This window comes from Vipera ursinii, assembly GCF_947247035.1.
Source record: "Vipera ursinii genome assembly, chromosome: Z".
Lineage (NCBI taxonomy): Eukaryota > Metazoa > Chordata > Lepidosauria > Squamata > Viperidae > Vipera > Vipera ursinii.
This window is the reverse complement of record NC_139517.1, coordinates 77,961,682-77,988,640: the sequence shown is the minus strand read 5'-3', so window position 1 is coordinate 77,988,640 and position 26,959 is coordinate 77,961,682. Positions and strand designations below refer to the sequence as shown.

At 38.5% G+C, this 26,959-nt stretch overlaps 1 protein-coding gene across 1 annotated transcript in view; it reads left to right on the top strand.

Annotated features, from left to right (window-relative positions):
• LOC310649284 (collagen alpha-6(VI) chain-like) overlaps positions 1-26,959 on the top strand; it is a 76,640-nt gene that overhangs the window by 15,510 nt on the left and 34,171 nt on the right. Inside the window, exons 7-22 of the mRNA XM_083377585.1 lie at positions 415-990; positions 2,822-3,382; positions 13,578-13,930; positions 15,204-15,282; positions 16,204-16,349; positions 16,701-16,793; positions 17,100-17,153; positions 17,248-17,319; positions 17,429-17,455; positions 17,815-17,859; positions 18,001-18,054; positions 19,648-19,710; positions 20,979-21,044; positions 22,108-22,161; positions 24,429-24,464; positions 25,362-25,424. Of these exons, the coding sequence (XP_083233711.1) occupies positions 415-990; positions 2,822-3,382; positions 13,578-13,930; positions 15,204-15,282; positions 16,204-16,349; positions 16,701-16,793; positions 17,100-17,153; positions 17,248-17,319; positions 17,429-17,455; positions 17,815-17,859; positions 18,001-18,054; positions 19,648-19,710; positions 20,979-21,044; positions 22,108-22,161; positions 24,429-24,464; positions 25,362-25,424 (2,342 nt within the window). The remainder of the gene's footprint in view (positions 1-414; positions 991-2,821; positions 3,383-13,577; positions 13,931-15,203; positions 15,283-16,203; positions 16,350-16,700; positions 16,794-17,099; positions 17,154-17,247; positions 17,320-17,428; positions 17,456-17,814; positions 17,860-18,000; positions 18,055-19,647; positions 19,711-20,978; positions 21,045-22,107; positions 22,162-24,428; positions 24,465-25,361; positions 25,425-26,959) is intronic.

Below are 26,959 nucleotides of genomic sequence, written 5' to 3'. Positions count from 1 at the left end.
AATTTAATTTTTAAAGTGTAGAAAAAAAGCCCCTGATTGAAAATACATTACAGTAGAGCACTTTTTTTCCAATGACCCTAGTCTGGATATTGATTTATTTAAAAAAAAATAGAATTGAAGAAAATATTATCAAAAAAAAACTCTTGAAAATTTCATTTGATATTTATCTTATGATGAACCCCACTGTTTCAGTAAAATGCATATAGAAATGCACGTTAACTTTATAAAACAATCAGATTCTTTTTCAAATAAATGAAGCATTAACACATCAGCAAGGTAACCTATTTATAATAGGTTTTAATGAGAATTCACACACTTTTTGTTTATAAAGGAACATGAATGTAGGAGTAAAGATATGTGGCAATATGATATTTTTTAAAATGATGCTTTTACTTTGTCTTTTTTGCTTTACAGAGTGCGAAAGGATAAACCGTATAGATCTAGTTTTTATAATTGATAGTTCTACCAGTATTGGTGAAACAAACTACGCTCTTATGCGTAACTTCATAATTGGCATTGTGAATAAATCTTATGTAGGTATAAATCATGCTCAGTTTGGAGCAATAAAGTATTCTAATGATCCAAAAATTATGTTCAAGCTAAATACATATAGTAAAAAATCAGATATCATTCAATTTATTCAGAATGATGTACTTTTAGAAGGAACTACATACACAGCAAAGGCTCTTCAGCTCTCTAAAGGTCTTTTAACTAAAGAGAATGGCAGCCGCCTACACCAAGGAGTCCCTCAAGTTCTTATGGTCATAACTGATGGAGATTCTCATGATAGGGAAAAACTTGATAGCATTTCAAATGAACTCAGGAAGAAAGGAACTATTATTTATGCCATTGGAATAAAAGACGCAAAACCTGAGGAACTTGAAATCATGGCTGGATCAAAAAGTAACTGGTTCTACATGTCGTCATTTGAGGGACTGAAAAACATAAGCGCAGACCTGTCAAATCAATTGTGTACTCATTCAAGACCAGGTAATATATTGCCTATTTTTTCCTGATATATATGGTGTGTTTTTCGCCAAGACTAAGTTAATAACTATCTAATAGCTGTAGTTTATTTATTTGTTTCTTTATATCCCACCTTTATTATTATTATAAACCACTCAAGGTGGCGAACGTACAGTACAGAGGAGTAAGACATTGCAAGATATTGGTTAAGAGAACCAGTCTGATGTAATGTTTACGGCACCAGACTAGAAACTAGGAGACTATGAATTCTGGTCCTGCCTTAGGCACAAAGCCAGCTGGATGACCCTGAGCTAGTCATTTTCTCTCAGTTCTGGGAAGGAGACGATGGTAAATCCTTTCTGAAAAGCTTGCCAAGAAAACAATTGCCAGGGGTCAACACTGACTCAAAGGTGTACATGCACATGCACACAAATGTGTGTGTGTGTGTGTGTGTGTGTGCACGCGCACACAAATGCACACACACAAACACACACAAGATATTGGGCCAAATCTGCATGAGGTAATATTTTAAGCTTGCCAATTCCAAATGTGAATAGTCAATCCCCAAACTTTTATCCAAGACGCTACTTCCAATTTCATTACAGTGAGAATCTTTTGATGCAAGATGTCCCAGATCCTGCTCCTGGCCCAGTGACCACTATTTACATATGTTGTGACAAAAGGTTAAGCACTGGCATCATGCATTAAGTTTTTATATCTGTATCAGTTATTGCTATGAAAACTAAATAAATATGATTTACTTAATTTAAATCATATATATAGCTGCCCATCTTAAAATAACTATGGGTGGCTTACAACCAATAAACAATATAAAACAATATAACAGCAATAAAAATAAAAATAGGAAAACCTGGCACTGCAGCCCTTCTTCTCAATGCATCCACATTCTCATTTTATCCTCACATCGCTCTACCCCAATTGCCTGGGGGAAAAGCCAGGTTTTAAGTACTCTCTGGAAAGATAGAGGGAGAGGGCCTGTTGGATCTCAGGAAGGAGGTTGTTCCATAATGCAGGGCCTAAAGCAGAAAATGCATGCTTCCAAGTTCCCACAAGATGTCAGTATTTAAGGGAAGGGATCCTATTCACTCTGGTGGAATGGATGGAGAGAGGGGGTCCTGCAGATTACCAGGCCCCATGCCATGTAGGGCTTTAAAGATAATAACCAGCACTTTGAATTGTACCCAGAAGAAAAATGGGAGCCAGTGTAGCTTATGTGTGACTCTAGGAACACTCCATGTGTCATTACATTCTGGACCAGTTGTAACTTCCGTGTCATGTTCAGTGGCAACCCCATGTAGAGTGCATTCTAAAGGCAAAAAATTTCATATTTTTAGATTTCTATATTTATCCATAAAATAATCTGAGAGCAGACAAAGGGGACTTTAAAGGTACTGAGATGAAGACAATTCAAATGTTTCCATTATTGTCCAAGACATGTTTCAGTTTGAAATATGTTTTATCCTATTGCCATATATTACTATATAACATGTTGATGTCAGCTATATTAATTTACTTGAAGATAAGGACAACAGGAAGCTTGCAAACTTTTCCTTTTTCTCAAAAAGTGGGAAAAATTCATCTTTTGCAATAAAAATGTAAATTCCTTGTAATCCTAATTCAGATAGATGAACTACATGCTTTGCCACAACATGGGCAAAATTCTGCAGGCTTATAGATTCTTAAGGTGATCTACTGCCTCGGCTCTTTTACAAAAAATAATAGACTTGTGCAAATTGAGTCATATTCTCTCTAACCTGTCCTATGTGGTTCCTTTTGTTCTTTTGGTGCAATACTGAAGCAGAATATCATGTTTTTTATTGGATTCCTTTTGTAGAATGTGACATTGAAGCAGAACTTGTTTTCCTAACTGATTCCCGAAGTATCCCCGACAAAGAACTGAAGAGTGTTAAGGATTTCGTGATAAACTTGCTTAAGTCAATTATTAATAAAGACAATATTAGAGTTGGCATGGCCCAATTCAGTGATATCCTTCAAGAAGTATTCCAGCTTGGCGCTTATCAAAACCTACCAGAACTATATAGTAAAATCACTAATATGTCACTGGTCACAGGGGGCTCCACACTGATTGGACATGCTCTCAAAGAAATCAAAGCCTTTTTCAAAACCAGCAAACAAAGAGTAGCTCGAAGTATTAACCAAAAGTTGGTCATATTCACTGATGGAAGATCAGATGATGAGTTTCCTCAAGCAGCAAAAGATCTGAGAGATGAAGGTGTGGAAATCCATGCAATTGCAGTAGGAAATGTGACTGATGCAAACCTTCTGCAGATTACCAACTCTCCAAGCAGAAAATATAAGGTTGACCATTACAGTGATCTAAAAACTCTTGTAAATCACATAAATAAGGAAATTTGTAAACCGTCTACTGACGCAAGTAAGTTCCATGCAGTTAACATAAATGCTTGGTTGTTGATATCTAATGGATTTTAGTTGCTAATATCTGTTTCTTGTCACATAGCTAATTGTAACCATCTCTTTTGTTATTTGGTTTGTTGGACAAAATCCAGAAGTCCATGTGATTAACTCTCTGCCTGCAAAAAGGACGTTGTCCTTTTCTGATTTTCTTTACAAAGCATTCCAGACTGCAGAGTGAAAGAGTGGATAAGGCAAAAAGATCTCGTTAAGGAGAAGTAAAAAATTTATTTTGCATCCAGAAACATTTCTCATGCCTAATATAACTAAGTAGATAAGATCATTTGTGCATTTTTTCAATGTTTCAATGAATATATTATTTATATTCTAATCATTTTTCCTATTACAGTCAAGCCACTTGTACTCCATTGTTCGATTTGAGAATGCTTTGAAGCTAATAAAATTTTAAAATCATCAAAATAAAATAACAATGCCAGGATTAAACTAAAGTAAAATTCACAAACTATTGAGAAATCAGTTCTGAAATATCAGTAAGAAGAAAAATCTATTTTAAAAAATCTTTAAGAAGAAATTAAGTACTTTGTGGGTCTTAGTGCCTCTGAGCTTGTTTTCTTGCAGACATTTCATTACTAAACTCAACAACATCACACTGATAATGTTACCCAGCTTGGTAATAAAACACTGCAGGAAAAGCACCAAGCTCAAAGAGCACCAAGAACCCCACAGTTCAATCATGCCTTATTTCAAAAAGCTTCATTCCACTGATATCAAATATAAGGAATTTTGTGGGTAAGATTATAAAGTTAAGATAAATTATTTCTAATTATTTCCTTAGACCCATTTTTGATCATGCTTATTAACCAAGTTCTTGAAATCTGCTGTTTTTAATTATTCTCAAAAATTATTCTCATACTGGTATGATTAACATATAATCATCAGCTGAGTGTGTTTAACTATAGCATATATAGAATGCCTACGAGTTGCATGCAATTTTAGTAACTTCAGTATTCTAAGAGAAAACACAGCAACATTTTTTGGGGTGGCTTTTCTTGGAAAGGAATACTCTAAACTGCAAATGTAAAATTTTGTATGAATGCTCCCTTTCCAAAGGGGGAAAAGCTTCAGCAAACCCAGAAAACTATACATCTATTTTGGAACTATGTGAAAAGTGTTCTAAATAGAAATAATGTAGACATTTATGTAGATATTTTCTATGGCTCGATTCACATGACATGCTAACGTGATTTAATTGGCTTTAGATTAATTAACCCAAGCATTAATTTCTATCTTTCTACATTGTGTGGAGACAAGTGTAGTTTATTAATAAATCATTAAAAACAAACAATGGTTTAGGAAATTATGTGACCATAGAGGTGACTTGTAATTTATACTAATATAACCTAAGATAAATTTTATATCTGTAGTCTAAAGTTTGGCGGGTTGAATCCCAAGTGCCGCGTAACAGAGTGAGCACCTGTTACTCATCCCAGCTTCTGCCAACCTAGCAGTTCGAAAGCACATATAAATGCAAGTAGAAAAATAGGGACCACTATGGTGGGAAGGTAACAGCGTTCCGTGCGCCTTTGGCGTCTAGTCATGCCAGCTACATGACCACGGAAACGTCCTCGGACAAGCGCTGGCTCTTCAGCTTTGAAACGGAGATGAGCACCGGCCCCTAGAGTTGGAAACGACTAGCACGCATGTGTGGGGGAACCTTTACCTTTACCTTTTAGTCTAAAGAAAGGAAGGGTTAGGGTTGGATGGTATCAAATGATTCTGTTACATGTGTACTATAGCTCAGTTTAAAGCAAGGGTGTCAAACTGCTGGCCCACGGGCCAGTTTCATCATATGGAGGCCATGCCCACCCCAGCTCCAGCAATGTGACATGGTGAGTTGACACCCGTGGTTTAAAGCATCTCATTTGGTTTAATTATTTATTTTGTTTCAACATGAAGATGGTCAAAACCTTTTACGTCATAGTATGTTTAAATTAGTTAGCAATAAGCCATGAAAGAGATTGCAAACACTGTGCAGCCTTGCAAGGTTTAAAGCGGGAAAATAAGGTGCAATCATTGGACGCCACAACCAGGAGCGGGAAAACAGACTGTTTGTATTGGTTACAGTTCAAACGCTTTCTCTATAAAAGGGTTGCAACATTTGACATTTGACAGTTGACTTTGTGTATTCAATAAACTCGTTCAGTGTTAACCACTCTGAGTCCTCGTCAATTCGAACCAAACAACTGGCGACGAAGGTGGGATTGACAGAAGACCAGAGATTAGGAAGAATTGTCGTGAAGGCGGCAAAGTCAGAGCGAGTCACAGTCAACCGAGCGGCCGCGGCAGAATAGGAAAAAAATTCTCCGAATGGCGCAAATCGGGTCACTGAAGGAATTTGACCCTAACTTCCCCGAAGATTGGGAAGAATACATTGGTCAGGTCGAGGGATTCCTGTTAGTGAACGGAATCACTGACGACCGAAAAAAAGCGGCGGCACTTTTGACAATTTGCGGCACACCGGTCTACAGAGTCGCTGTCGGGCTGTGCCAGCCACAACCAGTCTCCAGCGTGCCCTATGCCGACCTCCTTGCAAAACTAAAGGTTCACTTTACTCCCCGAAGGTCCGAACTTTTTTGGCGGCGCATCTTCGAGAAGAGAAATCAGAGACCGGGGGAGTCCATACAGAAATTCGTCGCTGCCGTCAGGGAAGCCGCAGTACGTTGCAAATACGATAATTTAGAAATTAGGATTCGGGACAGAGTCGTGCTGGGCTTACGCGATGAACAATTACAAAATAGAATAATCGCCAAACCTACCGGCGATTTACAGGAAGTGCTCGACGAACTCCTAACGTATGAGTCAACCGGGTATCGCGACCCCCCCCGCAGTAGCATGGCGACAGCACCTGAAATTAACCAAGAGGGCTATGTGGACTGCGGGGAGGTGGATCAGCAGTGGGAGGAAGAGATCGCCGAAGTCTCCAGGCGATTTGGAAAGATGGCACCCAGACAACTTAGAAGCGAGGGGCCTGAACCCGGCCGCCGGCAACAACCCGCAACACCGCAAAGACCACCGACCGGGGCACAACGACCGTGGCGGGACACCGCAACCAGACCGCGCGACAACGACACCCAGAACCGATGTGGCAGCTGTGGCGGCAACCATCCCCGCGCTTCCTGCCGATTCCGCACCGCCAAGTGCAGGGCTTGCGGCAAGACCGGCCACATCCAGGCCATCTGCAGAAACCGCGTTCGGGACTCCCGTCTGAATGAAGTCGATGTGTGGCCAGAGGGTAAGGTAACCCCCAATGCTAGTGGCAAGGAGACCCCTAGATCCCGGGCGAAATTTCCAAACCTATGGGAGGTGGCCCGAGTCAATCGGAGACGGTAGGGAAGGGGGCACAATTTTCCGGACGGAAAATTAAAAATCACAGTCCTTCTGCAAGGGGTTCCTTGCAGAATGGAAATCGACTCTGGGGCTTCAGTGTCGATAATTTCCACTGAAACCCTTGAGAAAATTGAACAACTAAGCGGAAAAAGAATTCCACTTAGTCCAACAAATATTCAATTAATGGACTTCCAAAAAAGTCCAATAATCGTAAAAGGAAAGACCAGCCTTAGAGTAAACTTTAAGGGGTTTAAGGGGGTCTTAGATTTGGTAGTTACGGAGGGGAATAGGACTAGCTTAATAGGGCTTAATTGGTTTCCTGCCCTGGGAATTTGGATAGGGGGAATAAATTCTGTGATTAGAAATAAGACCCTCGAATCCGTCTGCAAAGAATTTGCAGACGTATTCGATGGATCTCTAGGCAAGTACAAAGGGCCCCCCATTAATTTTAACCTAGACCCCTCAGTAAATCCAATCAGGCTAAAGGCCCGGAGGGTACCTTTTGCCTTAAAAGAAAAAATCGAGGCCGAGCTCGACCGGCTTGTAGGCCTCGGAGTTTTAGAACCTGTCGAGGGCGGTTTGTGGGAGACGCCGATCGTCACACCCCTCAAACCCAATGGGGATGTGAGGATCTGCGCCGACTACAAAGCGACCCTCAACATTGGAATGAAAAAGCATGCTTACCCGGTCCCGACGGTGAAGCAGGTCCTCGCCACGATCCAGGACGCCGCCATCTTCGCCAAGCTCGACTTGGCGCATGCGTACTTACAGTTGACTGTTTCCAAAGAGGCGGCAGAGGCACAGACAATTGTTACCCACAAGGGGGCGTTCCGAGTCCACAGACTGCAATTTGGAATTGCAGCAGCTCCAGGCATCTTTCAAGAAGTGATGGAGAGGACCTTAAAGGGCATACCTGGAGTATGCCCTTACTTTGATGATGTCCTAATAGCTGGAAAAGATGAAGGAATGTTAGTAGAGCGACTGGAACAGGTACTGGGTAGATTTAGAAAGGCTGGATTAAAATTAAAAAAGGAAAAATGTAGCATAGGGGTTAAATCCACTGATTTTTTGGGGTTCAGGATTGACAAAAGCGGAGTCCACCCTACCCCTGAAAAAATTAAAGCAATAAAAGGGGCGCCTGAACCAAGGAACAAGGCTGAGCTACAGGCCTTCCTAGGCTTGGTAAATTTTTATCACACTTTTGTGCCACATAAGGCTGCCATTGCAGAACCACTGCACAGGCTTTTAGATAAGAAGACCCCTTGGCATTGGCAAGACAAGCACAAAGCGAGTTTCCAGACCTTAAAAGATATCCTTTCCAGTAGCTCAACTGTAACCCACTTTATAGAAAACAGACCAATCTACCTGGCATGCGATGCTTCGCCTTATGGCGTTGGGGCAGTAATCAGCCATTTAGACACCCAGGGAATGCAAAGACCCATTGCTTACTACTCCCGCACACTAACCAAGGCAGAGCGGAACTATGCTCAAATTGACCGGGAAGCTTTAGCCATAGTGGCAGGAGTTAAAAAGTTCCACGACTACCTGTATGGCAGGAACTTTACAATACTGACAGACCACAAACCCCTGCTGGGACTGTTTACCACAGATAAACAGACTCCCCAAATTATGTCTCCCAGGATGCTGAGATGGTCCATTTTCCTCTCAGCATATTCATTTTCCCTCCAATACCGACCAGGTAAGGACATGGGTCATGCAGACGCTCTTAGCAGATTGCCCCTTAGCACAACAGAGGAGGACCCTGCCCCAGTGGGACAAGTAATGTCCCTACAAGATATTCCTGATCTGCCCCTAACTGCTAAAGACATAGCTGAGGCAACCAATAAGGACCTCATCTTAAGGAGAGTAATGGCCTGGGTCATGAGCGGTTGGCCCAACGCCAACCCGGACGTAAAATACAGTCCATTTTTCAGAAGGAAAGATGAACTATCAGTTCATATGGGTTGCTTACTTTGGGGAACTCGTGTAGTAATTCCAGAAATCCACAAATCAGCTATTCTATTTGAATTGCATGAGGGACACCCCGGAATAGTAAGGATGAAGGCCCTGGCTAGGAGTCACTTGTGGTGGCCAGGATTGGACCAAGACATTGAGGAATGCGTTGCCAATTGCCATCTGTGCCAACGTTCCAGGCCTGAACAACAACACATCCGCACACATAAATGGGAGCTAGCTAGGAATCCTTGGTCCAGGATTCATATTGACTTCGCTGGACCTTTCCAGGGGTTAACGTTCCTTGTAGTGATCGACAGCTACTCTAGATGGCTAGAAGTAGTACCGGTCAGTTCAGTAACGGCAGGCAGAACAATACAGGCATTAAGGGGCCTCTTTGCCACTCATGGGTTGCCGGATTTAATAGTGTCTGATAACGGGCCACAATTCACATCTATTGAATTTCAGGATTTCCTCAAGGCCAACTCGATTAAGCATAAGACTTCTGCACCCTTCCACCCCTCCACCAACGGATTGGCTGAAAGGAACGTGAGGACCACGAAGGACGCGCTTAAAAGAATCATTCGAGGTGACTGGCATCAGAGACTAGCTGAGTTCTTGTTGGCGCAACACACAACCCCTTGTTCGGCTACAGGGAAAAGTCCAGCTGAAATGAGGTGGGGAAGGAAAATCTTGACCAAGTTGGACAGACTACACCCTGACCGACTCCAACCAAACATTGAATTAGACATTCCTAACAGAACATTTGAAGTGGGGGACTTGATTTGGGCCAGGAACTACGCCCAAGGGGATAAATGGATTCCTGGGGTGGTAACTGAAATCTTAGGTCCCCTATCATACATCATTGAGGGGGAAGGGAATAGGATCTGTAAAAGACACATAGACCAGCTGAGGAAAAGATCTAGTGGGTGTGTGCCAGCTGAGGGGGACCAAAGCTCAGTAAGGGCAAACAGTACAGATAACATTAGGCCAGAAAGTGGTGTAGTGGTTGGGCAAGATGACATATTTCCTGATGCCCATCAACAACAATTCAGTCCAATTGATTGGGAAATACCCCTGCGAAGTAGGCCAGTGACAACTGAATCCCAAACACAACCTAATACACAAGGCAGTACATCTGAAGCCAGTAACCCTGAGCCCAGGTCTAGTAGTAACCAGCATAGTAACCAGCAGCCAAGCAGTCAACCAGGAAGAAGGGTCCCTAGCAGCCAAAGTAACAGATACCCTTCTAGAATACATAGGCCACCAAAATACCTAATGGATTTTGTAAAGAAATGACACCAACTGGGGGGTAAGGGGTGTTGTGTATGTAAATAGTTAGCAATAAGCCATGAAAGAGATTGCAAACACTGTGCAGCCTTGCAAGGTTTAAAGCGGGAAAATAAGGTGCAATCATTGGACGCCACAACCAGGAGCGGGAAAACAGACTGTTTGTATTGGTTACAGTTCAAACGCTTTCTCTATAAAAGGGTTGCAACATTTGACATTTGACAGTTGACTTTGTGTATTCAATAAACTCGTTCAGTGTTAACCACTCTGAGTCCTCGTCAATTCGAACCAAACAGGAACTATGTGAAAAGTGTTCTAAATAGAAATAATGTAGACATTTATGTAGATATTTTCTATGGCTCGATTCACATGACATGCTAACGTGATTTAATTGGCTTTAGATTAATTAACCCAAGCATTAATTTCTATCTTTCTACATTGTGTGGAGACAAGTGTAGTTTATTAATAAATCATTAAAAACAAACAATGGTTTAGGAAATTATGTGACCATAGAGGTGACTTGTAATTTATACTAATATAACCTAAGATAAATTTTATATCTGTAGTCTAAAGTTTGGCGGGTTGAATCCCAAGTGCCGCGTAACAGAGTGAGCACCTGTTACTCATCCCAGCTTCTGCCAACCTAGCAGTTCGAAAGCACATATAAATGCAAGTAGAAAAATAGGGACCACTATGGTGGGAAGGTAACAGCGTTCCGTGCGCCTTTGGCGTCTAGTCATGCCAGCTACATGACCACGGAAACGTCCTCGGACAAGCGCTGGCTCTTCAGCTTTGAAACGGAGATGAGCACCGGCCCCTAGAGTTGGAAACGACTAGCACGCATGTGTGGGGGAACCTTTACCTTTACCTTTTAGTCTAAAGAAAGGAAGGGTTAGGGTTGGATGGTATCAAATGATTCTGTTACATGTGTACTATAGCTCAGTTTAAAGCAAGGGTGTCAAACTGCTGGCCCACGGGCCAGTTTCATCATATGGAGGCCATGCCCACCCCAGCTCCAGCAATGTGACATGGTGAGTTGACACCCGTGGTTTAAAGCATCTCATTTGGTTTAATTATTTATTTTGTTTCAACATGAAGATGGTCAAAACCTTTTACGTCATAGTATGTTTAAATTTACATGTAGCTGTCTAGGTACAACCTCTCTATAGATGCTTATCTTCTAGATTCATTTGTTATAGAAATGGCTAGTTTATAATATTATGGAAAAGTAAAAAGTTGAAGTTCAATGTTAATGCTTCCATCTACTGCAACAGAGGAAGTCTGTTCTTTTTCCCTTCTTCCCCTCACTTTTCCCCCTTTTTCCTCCCCACTTGTCCTATTATTTGCTTTAGTATTTTTGTATTTTATTCTACAATCTAATAAAATATTACAAACTGTAGGAAAAAAGGAAAAAAGTACCAGTTTTAATTTCTTTGGTGGCTGTTCCTTTGCTGAATCACTTTCCCTTTGCACTGATAAATGCATGATTAATTTATCCATGTTTATTAATATGCACCAGCTAGCTCAAGGCTCTTGAAACGTGACACTTTTAAGACTTGTGGACTTAAACTCCCAGAATTCCTCAGACATCATGGATAGATGAGAAATTCTGGGAGCTGAAGTCCAGAGCTCTTAAAGTTGCTAAGTTTGTAGACCCCTAAGCTAGATGGTTGGACCTTCTTAGCTCTCCTTTCACAGTGTAGTAAAAATGCACCCCCCATCACCTTCCCTGTACCATAAAACAGGGCTTTTCAACCAGTGGTAGAGGTACCACCTGTGGTACATTGGCACCTGGCAGGTGGTATACCACCATCCTAGAAAAGTAGTAGTGGGGGGAGGGGAATGAGCTGAACCAGTGGCAGCACTGCACAAGCCTGAACGAGAGATGGCTGGAGCTGCAGGGCTGTCAGGGCTCAGCGAAAGTGCCAGGATCAGCGCCAGGCTCCAACTGGAGCTTGGCACTGATCCTGGCACTTCTGAGCCCAGAAGAAGCACCGATCAGCTGGAATGTTGCAGCATCTCCAGGGTCTCATGATTTACATTCAGATGCTTGGCAACTGATTCATATTTATGACGGTCACAGTCTCCCAGGGTCATGTGAAGTGACCAAAACCTGCTGCAACCACCCAGTAGATGGGGGGAATAAAAACCAAACACCCTCCTCCCCACCCTCACTGTTAATCCTCAACAGAAATGCTCACAACAATGAAAACCTCGGACAGGAGGAAGAGCGCTGCGGAATAGGCAGGCAGGCAGGTGTCTTGCTCAGCTGTGGCTTTGGGGCACTTTTTTCAGTGCCATTGTAACTTCAAACAGTCACTAGGTGAACTGTTGTAAGTCGAGGACTACCTGTACTTCATCACTTTTTTCCTTTTTTGGTCATCAAGTTTTTGACACCTTGCTAGGTGACTGGTGGTACTCAGATGTTGCCATATCCTAAAAGTAGTAGGTTGAAAAGCCCTGCCCTTAAAAGTAGGTTGAAAAGCCCTGCCCTTAAAGACACAGGAATCAATTGCAAAGCAAGAAAGGCTCACAAAATAAAGAAACACATAAACTCCAGGTATTTATTTTCTTTAAGCTGCCTCAGGCATGTCACATGTCACAATGTTGCAATTAGAGACTGAAAGGCTCCAGCAAATGCAAAACGCTTTAGCCTTAAATTAAGCCTGTTTACCATCAAAGAAAACTTTCTAAAAGCCATAGGCAGACTCAAGATAAGGGATAAAACTAATTATATTTGTTTAAAGGGTTAAACCTATGGAAGTCAACACTTTGGACACATTGCTAGCCTAAAATACAGATTAAAATATTCCAATAGCCAAAGCACACAAAGGAGCCTCTGAATTACAAAACACTGTAAAAACTGTATAAAAATCCTTATGTTAACCCAATCAAGCTGCCAGATGATCCAGAACTAAATAAACCCACCTCCTTTCAGACATTCCGGCTTTTCATTTCATCAGCGCTGATTGCATTCTGCTAGCTGGAGAAAAGAAACCAGGGGAGCTTTTCTTCCAGCAACAGCCTCTTCTTCTTCTCTGTTCCTGTTTCCTCTCCTGCCAGCTGACCTCTCCTTCTCTTTCCTTGTTGTCTTTTTCCCCCCTTTCTCATCAAAATCACCTCTTTTTATATCCTCTCCTCTCCCCCCACCTTTTCCTTCAGTTTACCTCCAGCTCTGGCTGCTTCTGGAAGCGCCAATCAGCTGGAGCCAATCAGCTAGAGCCCTGCTGGCTCCTGGCTCCAGCTGAAGCCCTGCTGGCTCCTGGAGCTTCTGCCGAGCCCAGACAGTCTTGTAGCTGCAGCTGCCTCTCCCTCAGGCTTGGGTCACTTCAGCTCATTCCTCTCCCCTGCTACACTTGGCTAGCAGTCGTGTACCACCTGCCATGTGGCAAAGTACCACAGGTGGTACATGTACCACCGGTTGAAAAGCTGTGACCTAGATAACCTCTCTAGAAATAAGAAGCAATCAATTCTTTTACAGTGTTAAGTGTTGTCTGAATCTGCTTGAATTTAACAAATCTGTTTTATTAGTTTCTGATATTTTGCCTTTGTGTTCATCCAAACAGCATGTTTTATAGATATTATTATTGGCTTTGATATATCATCTCAGAAACCAGGGGACAATTTATTCAGTAAGCAACAACATTTGGAGATTCATCTTCCTGATATTATAAAAGGCCTAACATCTTTAAGCAGTACAAATTGCTCTAAGGACAAAAAAGCACAATTCAGTGTGACTATTTCAGTAGAAAACACAGATAAATCTTTCCAGAAAAAAATTCATCATGTTGATGACAGAAATATAGTAAAAGAACTCAGAAACATTGTGCTCAACAGACCATCTCAGCTCAACATCGACTTCTTGGACAGTATTTGGAATTTAGTTAAAAATGTGACTGACATGAAAAATCGAAACACGGTAATTTATGTTCATGTTAATAGTTTCTATTAAAATATTGCATTATACCAGATATCAACATTATTTAAGTTGGTATAATTTAAGTTTATTTAATTAATCATTTCTACTTTCTTAAAATTGCATTGCATAAATTAAAGTAAAGGAATTGTAATCATTTTGATATACTGTATATTACGTTTTCTGGTTGCAATAAACCTTTAGCTAGACATTTGATTAAAATGTTTTGAGAAAATTGGAACATTTATAGAACAGCTTTTAATAATTTCAGCTCATCTCTGTTTTACAGATGGAATGAAATTATGTTATAGAATGAATTTATTATTTTTATTGTTTTCTGCAAACTTTATTATAGTGAAATAATAAACAGTTAAAAGAATATATATTGCTAGATTGAATCTGGGTCAGTCACTGGGACTAGAGATCTAGTTTAAGATTTGATCTTGCAACATTATCCTGAGTCACATATATTTGCCTTCATTCGTGCAAAGGTATATTTTTTGCATCATCAATGTTAAAAATGCAAGAAATTCCCATTGGCTGAAAATATTATATGCCAATCAATTTTCTCAAATAATCCTTTAATTAAAGTTGATTTTGCTCATTTTTGATCTCCATTTTAATTAATTCAAAAACTACTTATGGATATTTCAAAGATCTATCTCTCTTTAATACTATAAATGGCTTTATATACACTCAGCCTGTGCATTGGTTTGATAATTATTTCTTCTTATCTATTATGTTTTTCCTATTTCCAATATTTTGTTTAAATAATTTTCAACAGAAAATTGTAATCCTTATCAATGATGGTTTATCTAATTGCATCTACATTTCTCCAAATGAGCCTTGGTGGAGCAGTGGGCTAATGCCTCCTTAAGTAACACCAGCTGCCTGCAATTAGTGCAGGTTCGCATCCCACCAGGCTCAAGGTTGACTCAGCCTTCCATCCTTCCGAGGTAGGTAAAATGAGGACCCAGATTGTTGGGGGCAATTAAGCTGACTTTGTAATAATGCCGCTTGGGGTGTGTGTGAAAGCCCTAATAAGCAGGCATATACATAGAATGAAGGCTACTGCTAAGCTTGTAAGCCGCCCTGAGTCTTCGGAGAAGGGCGGGATATAAATGGAATTAAAATTAAAAAAAATAAATAAAAATATTTCTCTTTAAAGCTCATCAAACTATTTAATAAATGAATCTGGCTTATACCATATGGTTCTTGTTTTGGTTCCCTTGGTCTGTGTCCCTACTTTAATTTCATTGTTCTTAACTTTTTTTAGGTATTACTTCTTTTCTCAGATGGCTTGGATGATAATATCATAAAACTTGGACAAAAATCTGAAGAATTTAGAATACAAGGTAATCAGAAAATCAAATGTAATGCTTTAGCTCAAATGGATGTTTTACATTATTATTCCAAAATTCTTCCTTGTTCATATTCAGGTTTACAAGTTCTCATCTGCCGTTCCTTGGTTAGCCTAAAATAACTTTATCTAGAAAATATTTCAGGAAACTAGAAATATTTAATTAAACAGTTGAAAGAAGAAATTGTTTTACATTTTAAGGCAAAAGGTGAAGTAATTCTTTGGTAATAAAGAATGGTAACAAATTCTAATGAAGGATTTTCATCTGATTAGCATTGTAAAAGATCTTGTTTCTGTCTTGTCTAGCAAAGAAATGTTACAATTTCAACACAATTTCTATCATATTAGAAGGATTCAACAATTTCAGTTATCCATTCTGTATCCATGTCACTGGTCCATGAGTTATGAGCCAACTGCTCCATGTGTTTTGATTATTTTTAAACAAATATCCACCATTGTATGAATTTTGGATGCACAGGTCCTCAGTTATATGTGTTTCTATGCCAGGGGTTTCAAACTCGAAACATCACATGACATGTTGTGATGTTGTGACTTTTTCCCCATTGCCAGCAATGGGGTAGGTGTGGTTTCAGTGTGACACATCTGGCCCGTGGGCCGGCAGTTTGACACCCCTGTTCTATGCAATCTTTTAATTAATTTTTTTTACCCCTTTTAAAGTCACAGTTATGCATATCTAAAAATTAGTTCCATTGCTATACCAAACACAGGGGGGGAAAGGACTGGAAATTTTTATTCCTGATTATGAATGAGCATGTTTAACTATCTGAATTATTCTGCAATATTTATATTTGGTACATGTGTCCAACTGTTCACAGGAATGTGAAAATGAATAATTTATAATAACCCAAGAAGCAGATATTTAAAAGGTATTGCTAATAATCATTGTTTCAAATAGGACTAGATGGACTCATAACTGTTGCTCTGGAAGGAACCAAATCTATTGATCAACTTCAGCATATTGAGTTTGGAAAGGGATTCGGATATTACAATCAATTATCAATTAACACAGAAAATGTGGCCAAAAGGATCCTTCAGTACATGGTAAGTTCATAAGATAGAACCAATGGATTAGATTTCAAGACCTAAAGGATCCTTTCTTTTCTTGAGTAGTATGACATGATTACAAGAGGCATTCACAGAAGAGGGCAAAGGAGAGCAAATGGCAAGGGGAAATTTGCCTTTGCAAAACTGCAAATACTGCAACTTTTATAATGTGTGTCATGAAACTGCATCATATCTGTATAGATGAATGTTGTTTTGTCATTTTGGTGAAAGCCTTGAATGCTGTAGATCTCTCTAAAAATCAGCATAAAAGCAACAGTTATAACACTCATAAGTAATTATAACAAACCAAATTTTCTAAGGATAAAATCATAATTTCTTCTCTTCAAGGACCAAATTGCTGAGCGAAAGTGCTGCTGCATATTGTGTAGATGTGAGGGGGAAGAAGGATCCCGTGGAGAAAGAGGAGAAAAGGGGCCCAGGGTAAATATATTATGAATCACTTAATTCTGATCCTAGTATGATAGAGACTTGCACTGACAATTTCACTTCAATTAGAAATTTAAGGTTGTGGAAAATTAATAGGATAGGCAAAAATAAAAACAATAAAAAGAGTATAAAACTAGCACTTGGGACTAGTGAAGTAGTATTTGTTAGGTATCAGTTTTATTGTTAGGTATCAATATATAAGCAACACACAAACACACACAATTTGCAATTTTGGAATAAAGGTTTTCACTTGAATATATCAATTATTTCAATATTTCCAATTTTAATTTATATTTTCAGGGTACAACTGGTTTTGCAGGACATCCAGGATATCCCGGAGATGATGGAGAGCAGGTAAATTGTGTAATATTTGAATGAATTCCTCAACATGTGGGGTAAGTACATATTTGATTATTTATGTGATATGTGATTTGATTTTCTGTTTCAGGGTCCCACGGGAATCCCTGGAATTCAGGGAAAGAAAGGTGATATAGGTCAATGTGGCACTAGGGGACGAAAAGTAAGAAGTTACCCATCATTTCCTTTTGATCTTTTGTTTTGTTTTTCTTTTAATATGTGTGTATTGTATTAGTTTCATGATTTAATGCATAGTTATTTAAATCTTTCAGGGTCAACGAGGACTGCATGGAGAAACGGTATAGTAAGAAAATATTTAATGTGTGCAAAATTTTAATTATTGTACTTTATTTAACAAGTTCCTTTCTAGTCTAAGGCATTAGATCACTATGATGAGAAAGACATCATAGGTCTGGGTCTGGGTCCAAAAAGAAAAAAAAATGAAACCCTGGGAAGCATAATATAAAAAAAATTGAAGTATGTTAGGAAATGAAATTCAGGTCAAGGTGACAGGAAAAAAGCAAATGTAATAACTGACAATCTTTCACTAGTTATGGTCACCTTCTGAAACACATATATTTAACTTCTATGGATATTATTATGTTGTATAATAAACAAGTGAAAAGTGAGCTGATACTAACTGGTCTCATTCTCTCAGGGAGAGGATGGGGCTGATGGAGTTGATGGAATTCATGGGGAAGAGGTAAATAAAAGTTATTTCTTATTTTCTTCTGTGTCAGGGGTGTATATGTATCCATATATGCATGAGTGTTTATTTTCACTCAGTGATATCTGTATACATGCATACACACACATAAATACACAAACTGATTTTATGTTTTAGGGATCACTTGGATTTCCAGGACTAAAAGGTGAAAAGGGAGACACCGGAGCAATGGTAATATTTAAAAATCTTATTTTGTATTACTTTTGAAAATCAGCAAACACACAAAAAATGTTTTTGCCTTGAGATTCAGACATCTCTGGTGTATTCATTGATACTTGAAAAACTCTAGTCCTTGCCACTAAGGCAATAAATTTGCATAACTCTTCAGAAGCTCAATGGTTTGTCCCTGACAAAATCTTTCTTTCAGATGAGGCTAGATGCTTTTCTTGATTCTCCATGAAATACTTTCCTGGGGCACCCAATAATATTAAAATGGTGGGTGCAACTAGACAATCAACACCATACTCCTTTCTATCCATGTTAAAAAGGAGTGGGGTTTTGATAGTCAATTGTGTCCACTATTTTGATGCTGTTGACTATTTCGTGGAGACTTCTGCCAGCTATCTTTCTCTCCAGCTTTGTATTTTCTCAGCTTTGTTTTCTGAAGTGTGAGTGGTAAAAGAAGAGGAGGCAGGGTCAAGAGTGAGCATGGGGGTAGATGAATCTGGACCAAATACCAACATAAGTGAGCAATATGAAAGAAGTCTCTTGAAGTACTGCTGTCATGTAGAGAGAGTAAAGACTGAATTGCAAAGAACTACATAGAGGAAGAGTAAAGGGGTCTGGGGAGGGGAAGACTGAGCTTTGTTATGACTGAATGTAGTTGATGTGAACCTAAAAAAGGGAAATGTGAATAATTTGAAAACAAGAAGCAGTGTTTGAAGAATTGAATGAGCATGGTTAAAATAAGGAAAGATTGTAAGAGTTAAAAGTTATGGAAATATCTATCAGATGGTATGATTTTAAGCTAGATTTACCTATGATTCCTTTCATTGTTATTTTTTATTTTGTGTCTTTCATTTCTTTCGGTCATCTTTTAAATTTATTTTCTAAACCTTTTATTCTTATAAGAAAATAGCATGATGGAAGTACTTACGGTGTATTTTTTCCTATGCAAATGGCTAGCTGCTCAGAGATATATAGGAGAAATGATCTGTGGAGAGTGGACAAAGAATTCCATCAATTTGTCAGTTTGGGATCAGTCAGCATCCAGGTTTTGCTGATATCTGCTGATGCTGCAGACAGAACAATGCACAACTCAAGATGGTCATTATCCCCAAATTGTTGTTTTTGAAGGTGCTAAATAGTAACAGCCTGGAGACATTTGTAAAGAAAGGCCTTTAATTTTACTATAAAATTGGGCATTTATATATGATGCTTGAATGTTTATGGGATATTGTGGACCTGTTCTCTGTGGAAACAAAAGCTGGTTTGTTTTAGAAGTGTTTCATCAACAGACAAAGGAATACATTCTAGAAATGGATCCAAAGTGGCTTGGGTCTCCTGGATTTAAATCCTCCTCTGCATTCCTTTAAGTTTTCACATACTGGTTTTTGCACCAAACATCAGAACACAAGCATAAAGTTAAGCATGAAAAGTGCAAGAAAAAATAGAACTGACACTATCATGTTATAGTATGGCGTTATTATTATTAAAGTGAAGTGCTTTCTCAACATAAAAAACACTTGTAATTCAATCTAACATCAATTTTGAGACAAATAAACTTAAGCAGAATGTTTTCACACAAACATCATAAATCTTTAGGGCAATACAGGACTCAAAGGCCCTCCTGGTGACTTGGGACCAAAAGGCTTCCAAGGAGATCATGTAAGTCTATTTTCAAAAATATAGTGTGTGTGTACGTGGAATATATTGTACTGCATTGCATTATACATGTGTATGCATGTTTGTATTTCAAGATAAATAAATAAATGATTGTTTTATTTGACTGCAGAATAATTACTTATAACTAGAAAAATCTTAGCATCCATGAATGTAATAAGCAAGAGTGTCTGAAGCAGTAGAGGGGGTGTCAAAAAAAACAGGATGGCAACTGTGATTCCATAATCAATATTCTCTATATTTTTCACACACACAGTCACCATTTTTATTTTTTGCTTCTGCTGTAGACACTTCTGGGTGATAGATCTTGTTCAATGTATAATATGCTATGTGGCTTGGGAATCCAAGATCATGTTACAAGACAAATACCTTATGCTATTGAAGCACGTCACAGAAATAAATTAACTAAACTAGAGATCTGGTATGTGTGTTGGAAGTTCTGCAAGTGGTTCCTAGGGTTTTTGGAGGATGGACCCAAAACTCTGCAGTACCTAACTGACAAAAACTAAGAACATGGTTCTGAAAAATATACTGCAGGAACTAAATGAAAGAATTGTCTTAATTATCTAAAGCAGTTCTTTTCAACTTTAGCCATTTTAAAATGTGTGCACTTCAATTTACCAAATTCCTCAGCTACATGCTCAGTGGGGAATTCTGCAACTTGAAGAAGACCATATTAAAATGGTCAAGATTGAGAAACACTGATTTAATAGGTTTACTATATCTGCAAAGGTAAAAATCCTCTCCTTGAAGCTACGAATATGAAAAAGAGGACAAATGGGATGATTACTAACCCTGACTATCTCTTAGGGCCCTGATTTGTCATCAATGAATTAAACAGGCATTAGCTGCCAAAAGTTGTCTCCCCAGGATCTAAACCAACCAAGGAGATTAAAAAATATTTTTTCAGAGCTGTACTGTTGTTATAAGGTAAAAGTAAAGGTTCCCCCGCACATGCGTGCAAGTTGTTTCCGACTCTAGGAGCCGGTGCTCATCTCCGTTTCAAAGCTGAAGAGCCAGCTCTTGTCCGAGAACATTTCCGTGGTCATGTGGCCGGCATGACTAGACGCCAAAGGCGCAATGGATATGTCACTTTTGTTGACCTTTTGGCCCCACATAGTCCCTGCTGCCTAGACTAATATGACTAGATTACCTATTGTGTGATAAACCTTATGAACAGATATACTGGTTGTTGAAATTTGACAATCTTGGAGGTAATTCCTAATCAGGTGGCTATCATATTTATTTTACAGGGTGAATCAGGACAAGACAATAACATAAGAGGACCAAAAGGCTTCAAAGGGCTGTCAGGAAGGATGGTAATTGTTACATATTCATAGTCAAACCAGAGTCAGGTCTTATCAGAAGATCTTGAGGGATGTAACCAACATAGATAACTTGTGTCTTCAAAGTTGAATGGGTTAAGGTAAAACATTTGTCTAGTCTTTTTGTGCAAAGATAACAAAGTTATCTTTCAAATAGTTAAAACTGCTGCTTCACTTTAAATGTGAAGATAGGAGCAGCATTTGAAGCAGCTGTGGCAAAGATACAGCTGCTTTAATGAAGAGAAGGGCTTCACTCTAGCCTTACATGACACAAAGCATCTGTTGTGAAAGCCTTGCACAGCCTAGACAAAATGTCTAGGCAAAAAAGAAGGGTGAATGATTTATTTCACAGAATTTGGTATGACCAAAGAAAGAATTTAGGCACTTGACATCCTGTTGGACTAGGATGGGAGTAGAGAGATCCTAAAATCCCATCATGACATATTAATATCATAAAAAGAAACCTGGTCCCCACATTTTAAGTAAGGCATGAATTTTGGTGACCTTCAAATTCCCTTCATTCCCATGATGCTGTTAGCCTTAGGAAAAAAAGAAAAAAGTTGCAATAAAAGCTTTTTCTTCTATTGAGGCTAACTGCAACCTAGTAATAACACCTAAGGACAAAATAGTCAAACCATACCGGAAACTGAAAGCCATGTTACTAATAATTTACATATTAAAAATCAAATTATGCTTTCTATTTTTTTTGGCAGAGTAATTCCAGGTGACAACAATAAAATATGAGTTAAAGAAGAAACAATGTTTTATCAGGAGGGGGCTATTAAACTATATAAAAGATTAAACTTTTTTTAGTATAATATTATGCTAGTGTTTGATAATAATAGTAATTACAGATTGGCTTAACAGTTAGGTTTCTCTGATCCTACTTGTTATGAGTTTCATAAATGTAAGTGTCAGGTTGTCCCTCCCATCTACTATGTAACTACTTTTTAATATCTCACTTAGTATAAATGAATAACACAAAAATGGAAATATTACAGTATTTGGTGTTTGTAGCAAAAATATCAATTAACAGAAATATTAATTCTCTATTCAGGGGGAAAGAGGATTGAGAGGTTCCGATGGCTCAGCAGGATCCCCAGGAAATAAGGTGGGACCCTTTATCTTAACTGTCTACTTACGCTAGGATGGGATAGAAAATTATGTCCCCATAGAATTTGCTCTCTAATAGTCTGTAATGCAGCATTTCTCAATCTTTGCAACTTTAAGATGTGGCAACTTCAACTCCCAAAATGGCTGGCTGCGGAATTTTGGGAACTGAAGTCTATGCATCTGAAAGAAGCCGAGGTTGAGAAACACATCTGGTTTAACGCTTTTGCTCTTAGTCACTGCAGTCAGCAGACTTCCTTCAGAGTAATGGCTGAGGAATTTAAGAGATTCTGTAGACTTCAGGATTAGATATGGACTAAGTCAACCTAAAGAAGGAAATACTGCAACACTGATATATCTTAGAACACCTTTAACCTGTCTGATGAAGTAAAGATCATGAGGACATGAAAGAAAAAAAGATGCTGGTTGCTTGCCACAGATGATTATTCCTACAGATAAGCTATTGTTGCTTTTCCCCATTAAAAAAAAAAATACAAAAATTCCACACTAAACTAGAAGAAATCATAACTTCAAGCTCACTGAAGGAGAAGCTTATTTTTCTACTTATTATTTACACATTATTATCAACCAGAAAAAGAAAGGATTAGAAGCAATGTCTCTACTCACCTGCATCAATATGATACATCTGTCTATAAACATGTTGGAATGCTCACTGTCAAATATATTTTAAACTAATATTTACTTTTTTTTTCTTTGTGGCTTTTCTTTAGCAGCTGGAGGAAAAATTCCTTGTTGAACTCTATTAATTACCACTGAGTCACATTTTTTCCTGCTACAACATATGGAAACATATGGAGTATTCCTCAAAACATTTGCATTTTTTAATGCAAATGTGCCAAAATAGTTTTCAGCACATCTGTTCTGCTACTGTAGATTGGGAAACTCTGGATTTTTGTTTGCTGTTCTTTTGGCACATCAAAATCATGTTCTCATTCACTGGCAGATAAGGGTTGTCCAACAGAAATTCTACATAAGAAGACAGAGAAAGCTCCTTTTTTTTGTATATAGTACATTCAGTTCAATGGGCAGAAAACACTTTGTTCAAGAAGCACTAAAGAATCCAAAACCTTTTATTCAGAAAGATTAGAAAAAAGAAATGAATAGGATTTCTTAACACTTGGCCCTATCTCCATTTGGAGAGGGAGGGAAATCAGAACAACTTTGAGTGTCATGAATCCAAAGCCATTTGCTGCAGTATAGTAAGGATTGTAGGATTGCTAATTAATCCATGTCCTTTTTACATTCTCCAGTTTCTGGAGAAGATAGAAGAAGTTACAATACCACTTATAGGTGCTAAATGTTTTACTAGTAAAGGCAATGCTATCAACAAATATTCAGATGTGGAGGATTCTAAGGCATTGTGTTATCTTTTAGAATATGTGATTCTGGACTGCTTATAACAGGGGTGTCAAACTCAATTTCATTGAGGGCCGCATCAGCATTGCAGTTGCCCTCAGGGGGCCGGGTGGGTAGGGCCAGGGTGGGCGTGGCCTACTGGGTGGGTGTGGCTAGAGTGTGTATGGCCTACTGGGTGGGCATGGCCAGCTCTACATCGTGCGCATCAAGGGTGACTATGGGGGCCTGGGCAGGAGTGGGACAGATCTGAGGGTCTCTGGCAGAAGGAGGGTCTCTGGGCCAGGGCCAAGGCAGTGGGGGCCATTCCCTCACTGTTTCCAGGATGGCTTCGCGGGCCACATGAAACCACTTCATGGGCCGAATCCGGCCCCCGGGCCTTGTGTTTGACACGTCTGGCTTATAACAATTAAAAACAAATTTAAAAATATAAATAAAAACATACAACTATATTATAAACCTCAATTCAGCATAAACATAATCACAGGCAGTAAGTAAATATATTCTATGTAGTACATTCATAGAAAAGATCCATTTCTACTCTTTGGCCCCCAGATATGATGGGGAAATCATGTCTTCAGACCTTCCTAGAGGAGAGGAGAGCAGGGAGAGAATCTAACTTCTGGGCAAATTATGATACAAAGAACAGAAAAAGTTGTCTTCCTGAGTTCTGTTATATGACACTGGAATGGAAAGTACCTGATGTGTCAATAACCAGGAAAATAAAATGCAAATGTTTTTTAATCATAGCACAAAATTAAGGAGAGAATATACATGGCTCAGGTTTGAATTGCAGATTTTTTGGTATTCTCTAAGCTTCATTGTTTGTTAACAGACATTTCATTACCCAACAGAATTAAAATTTGTCAATAAAAATGACACCTTCTATTTCAGGGAGCTGAGGGAAACACAGGACCTCTAGGCCCAAAGGTAGGTTTTTTTCTTAATTTCACGTATTTACAATTAGTCTAGTGTGAAGACTTTGTTACTGAAAAACTTTAAGTCAATAAAAGGGATGGAAGCAATTTGATGGGAAATCAAGATACATAGCTGTGTCTGAGTAAACTATGGAGCAGTTAATAAAAACTTAATAAAATGAGAAAAATCCATCAAGTTTGTCCAAACAATAACAAAAAGAAGGGTTTTTAGAATTCCTTCTAAATGGATCTTGTTCCAATCAACATGAGCATTAAGAAACTGGTACAATCTGATTTCTCCCTCCATCTTCTGCTGAAGACAACTTCCTCATTGCCTTTCCCAACTCTGGCCCTTCATAATGAAGTAGGTCATGACTGATAGATTATGTGCTGTCAAATCATTGTCCCTAGGGAGTATTATCATAATCTCATCTTTCAGTTCTTCTAACAATGCAGTTCTAACAATTGAATCAGTTCACTTGGTGGAAAAGGCCATAGTGTATCCAAATTCCTTTGGCCTGATTTTCAGGATTCCTATCCTGGCTGCAATTCCTCATGATAAGTGAGCTGCATCAGGCATGGGATTTACTTCTGTTTCTGTCTGCTTCCAATCCTTGTGAGGAATAATTATCGTATCACTGTCCAAAACAAATGCTCATTAGAATGGGAAATCTGCATGTATACCCCATATCTTCTTTCAGCTCTTTTCCCCATGTCTTGCAAATTACTTTTTTTTTGCCTCAAATAATTTGTTTCACAAGACAAAGTTGTGGTCAAATGAAACTCCTTCTAATGCACCTCTGTCCACCTTTGTGCTCTTCCAGATAATTGGAACAACAGAATTCTAAATCTAATTAAAAAAAATTATACTGTAGTAAAGCTGATGTTCAAGAACTATGTCTTTTTACAGGGAGAGGAAGGAAACCCTGGTTCAAATGGTTTGCAAGGAGATCAAGGAGTTCAAGGTTCCCAGGTAGATATTAGTGTGTGTACTATGTGTACTCACATTCATGTGTGAAAAAAGACAGACATTAGAATACACATAATTTGCAATTAAACTAATTAACTGATGAGACTCAATCAGATAGTACTAAGTGGTGGAAGCCCTCTGTTAGATCCTAGAAGTTACACTGTGTGATGTAACAGAGCAAACTGTTTACATGTTATCTCTAGGCTATGTACAGTACAAGTGCAAGCTTTTTAATCATGTAAAGCACATCATAATTTGTATTAAACACTGTCCTCTTTTTAAATGACATCTGGATCAGTGATCCTTATAAAGCTTGACTTGATACTATCTCTTTTGCCAGCATACAAATTTTACCCAGTCACAAAAAACTGAACTTCTAATTACCAAGGATTTTGTATGCCTTATAGTCTTATTTTTTAGACATTTTTAAAATGATACATTAAGAAGTATATTATTAAAAAACTAAATAAGTTATTGTCTAAGAAATAAAAAGTACACATTACACAAAATGATTAAAGGAACTGTGTAGACTGATTGGAAATTTCTCCTTTCTGTTAAAAACGCTTGTATAGAAGTGTTGCCTCTGTGCACTAAGAACTTGTTATCTCAAATTTCTCTGTTGGTGGGTCCCAATTAGTCTTTTTTTTACATTTTTTACATTGATTCTGTTTTATAGTGTTGTGCAAAGCATTCAGAAGGTCATTTTGCAAAGCAAATGTAGCATCTATTCTATTCCCTATCTACCTAAAACATTAAACATTGTAGTGTGTATACTTTTAGAGGCCTTCTTATACCACACAAACATACATGTGAATGTACATAAGAAAATTCTGCCATGAGTGTTACTAAAGCAAAATGGCAAATGTATCATCTGTGTTTACATGTATGCTCACTCAGAATGATATTTCAGTGGTTTCAGAAAATGCTTTTGTTGCCTTTAGCAATCTTCCATATCCCTTGAAAAAAAATTGTTTTTGTGCTATAATACCAATTTGGCATTTTATTGTCCTAAGCACTGATGTTAATGAAAAGACAACATATAGCTTTAATAGTAAAAAAAAAGATAAATAAAAGAAACAGTTGTCTTTTAAGTTGTCTCTAGTTCAAATGATGAAAGTTTAAAGACCAGCTATTGCATATAGGTAAGCATATTTTGCAAAATCTAAATGTGACACAAAAATGAGTATTTATATACTTTTTTGTATTTTGCCAAATAGAAACAAATATAAACAGAATTATATAGTGATGTAAACTGAAAGGTTCTGGAACAAAGGGAAATTGTTTAGTCTCACTGTTGCTTTCTTGCTTTTTGTAATCAGCTGCTGCACCAGAGAAAATTTCATGCAAGCATGGGAAACATGTACATGGATGCGATATACTGAAGGAGGGAATAAGGGAGTGTACAGGAATGATTGATGTCCTCCTTATGATGTAATGGCTCTGTTGTCTGATTTTCATTGGTTAACAGTTTATAAAGCTGTTGTGTAGCGGGTTTTTTGGCGCAGGAATGAAGACGAGGCAAGTGAGTTCAGGAAAGC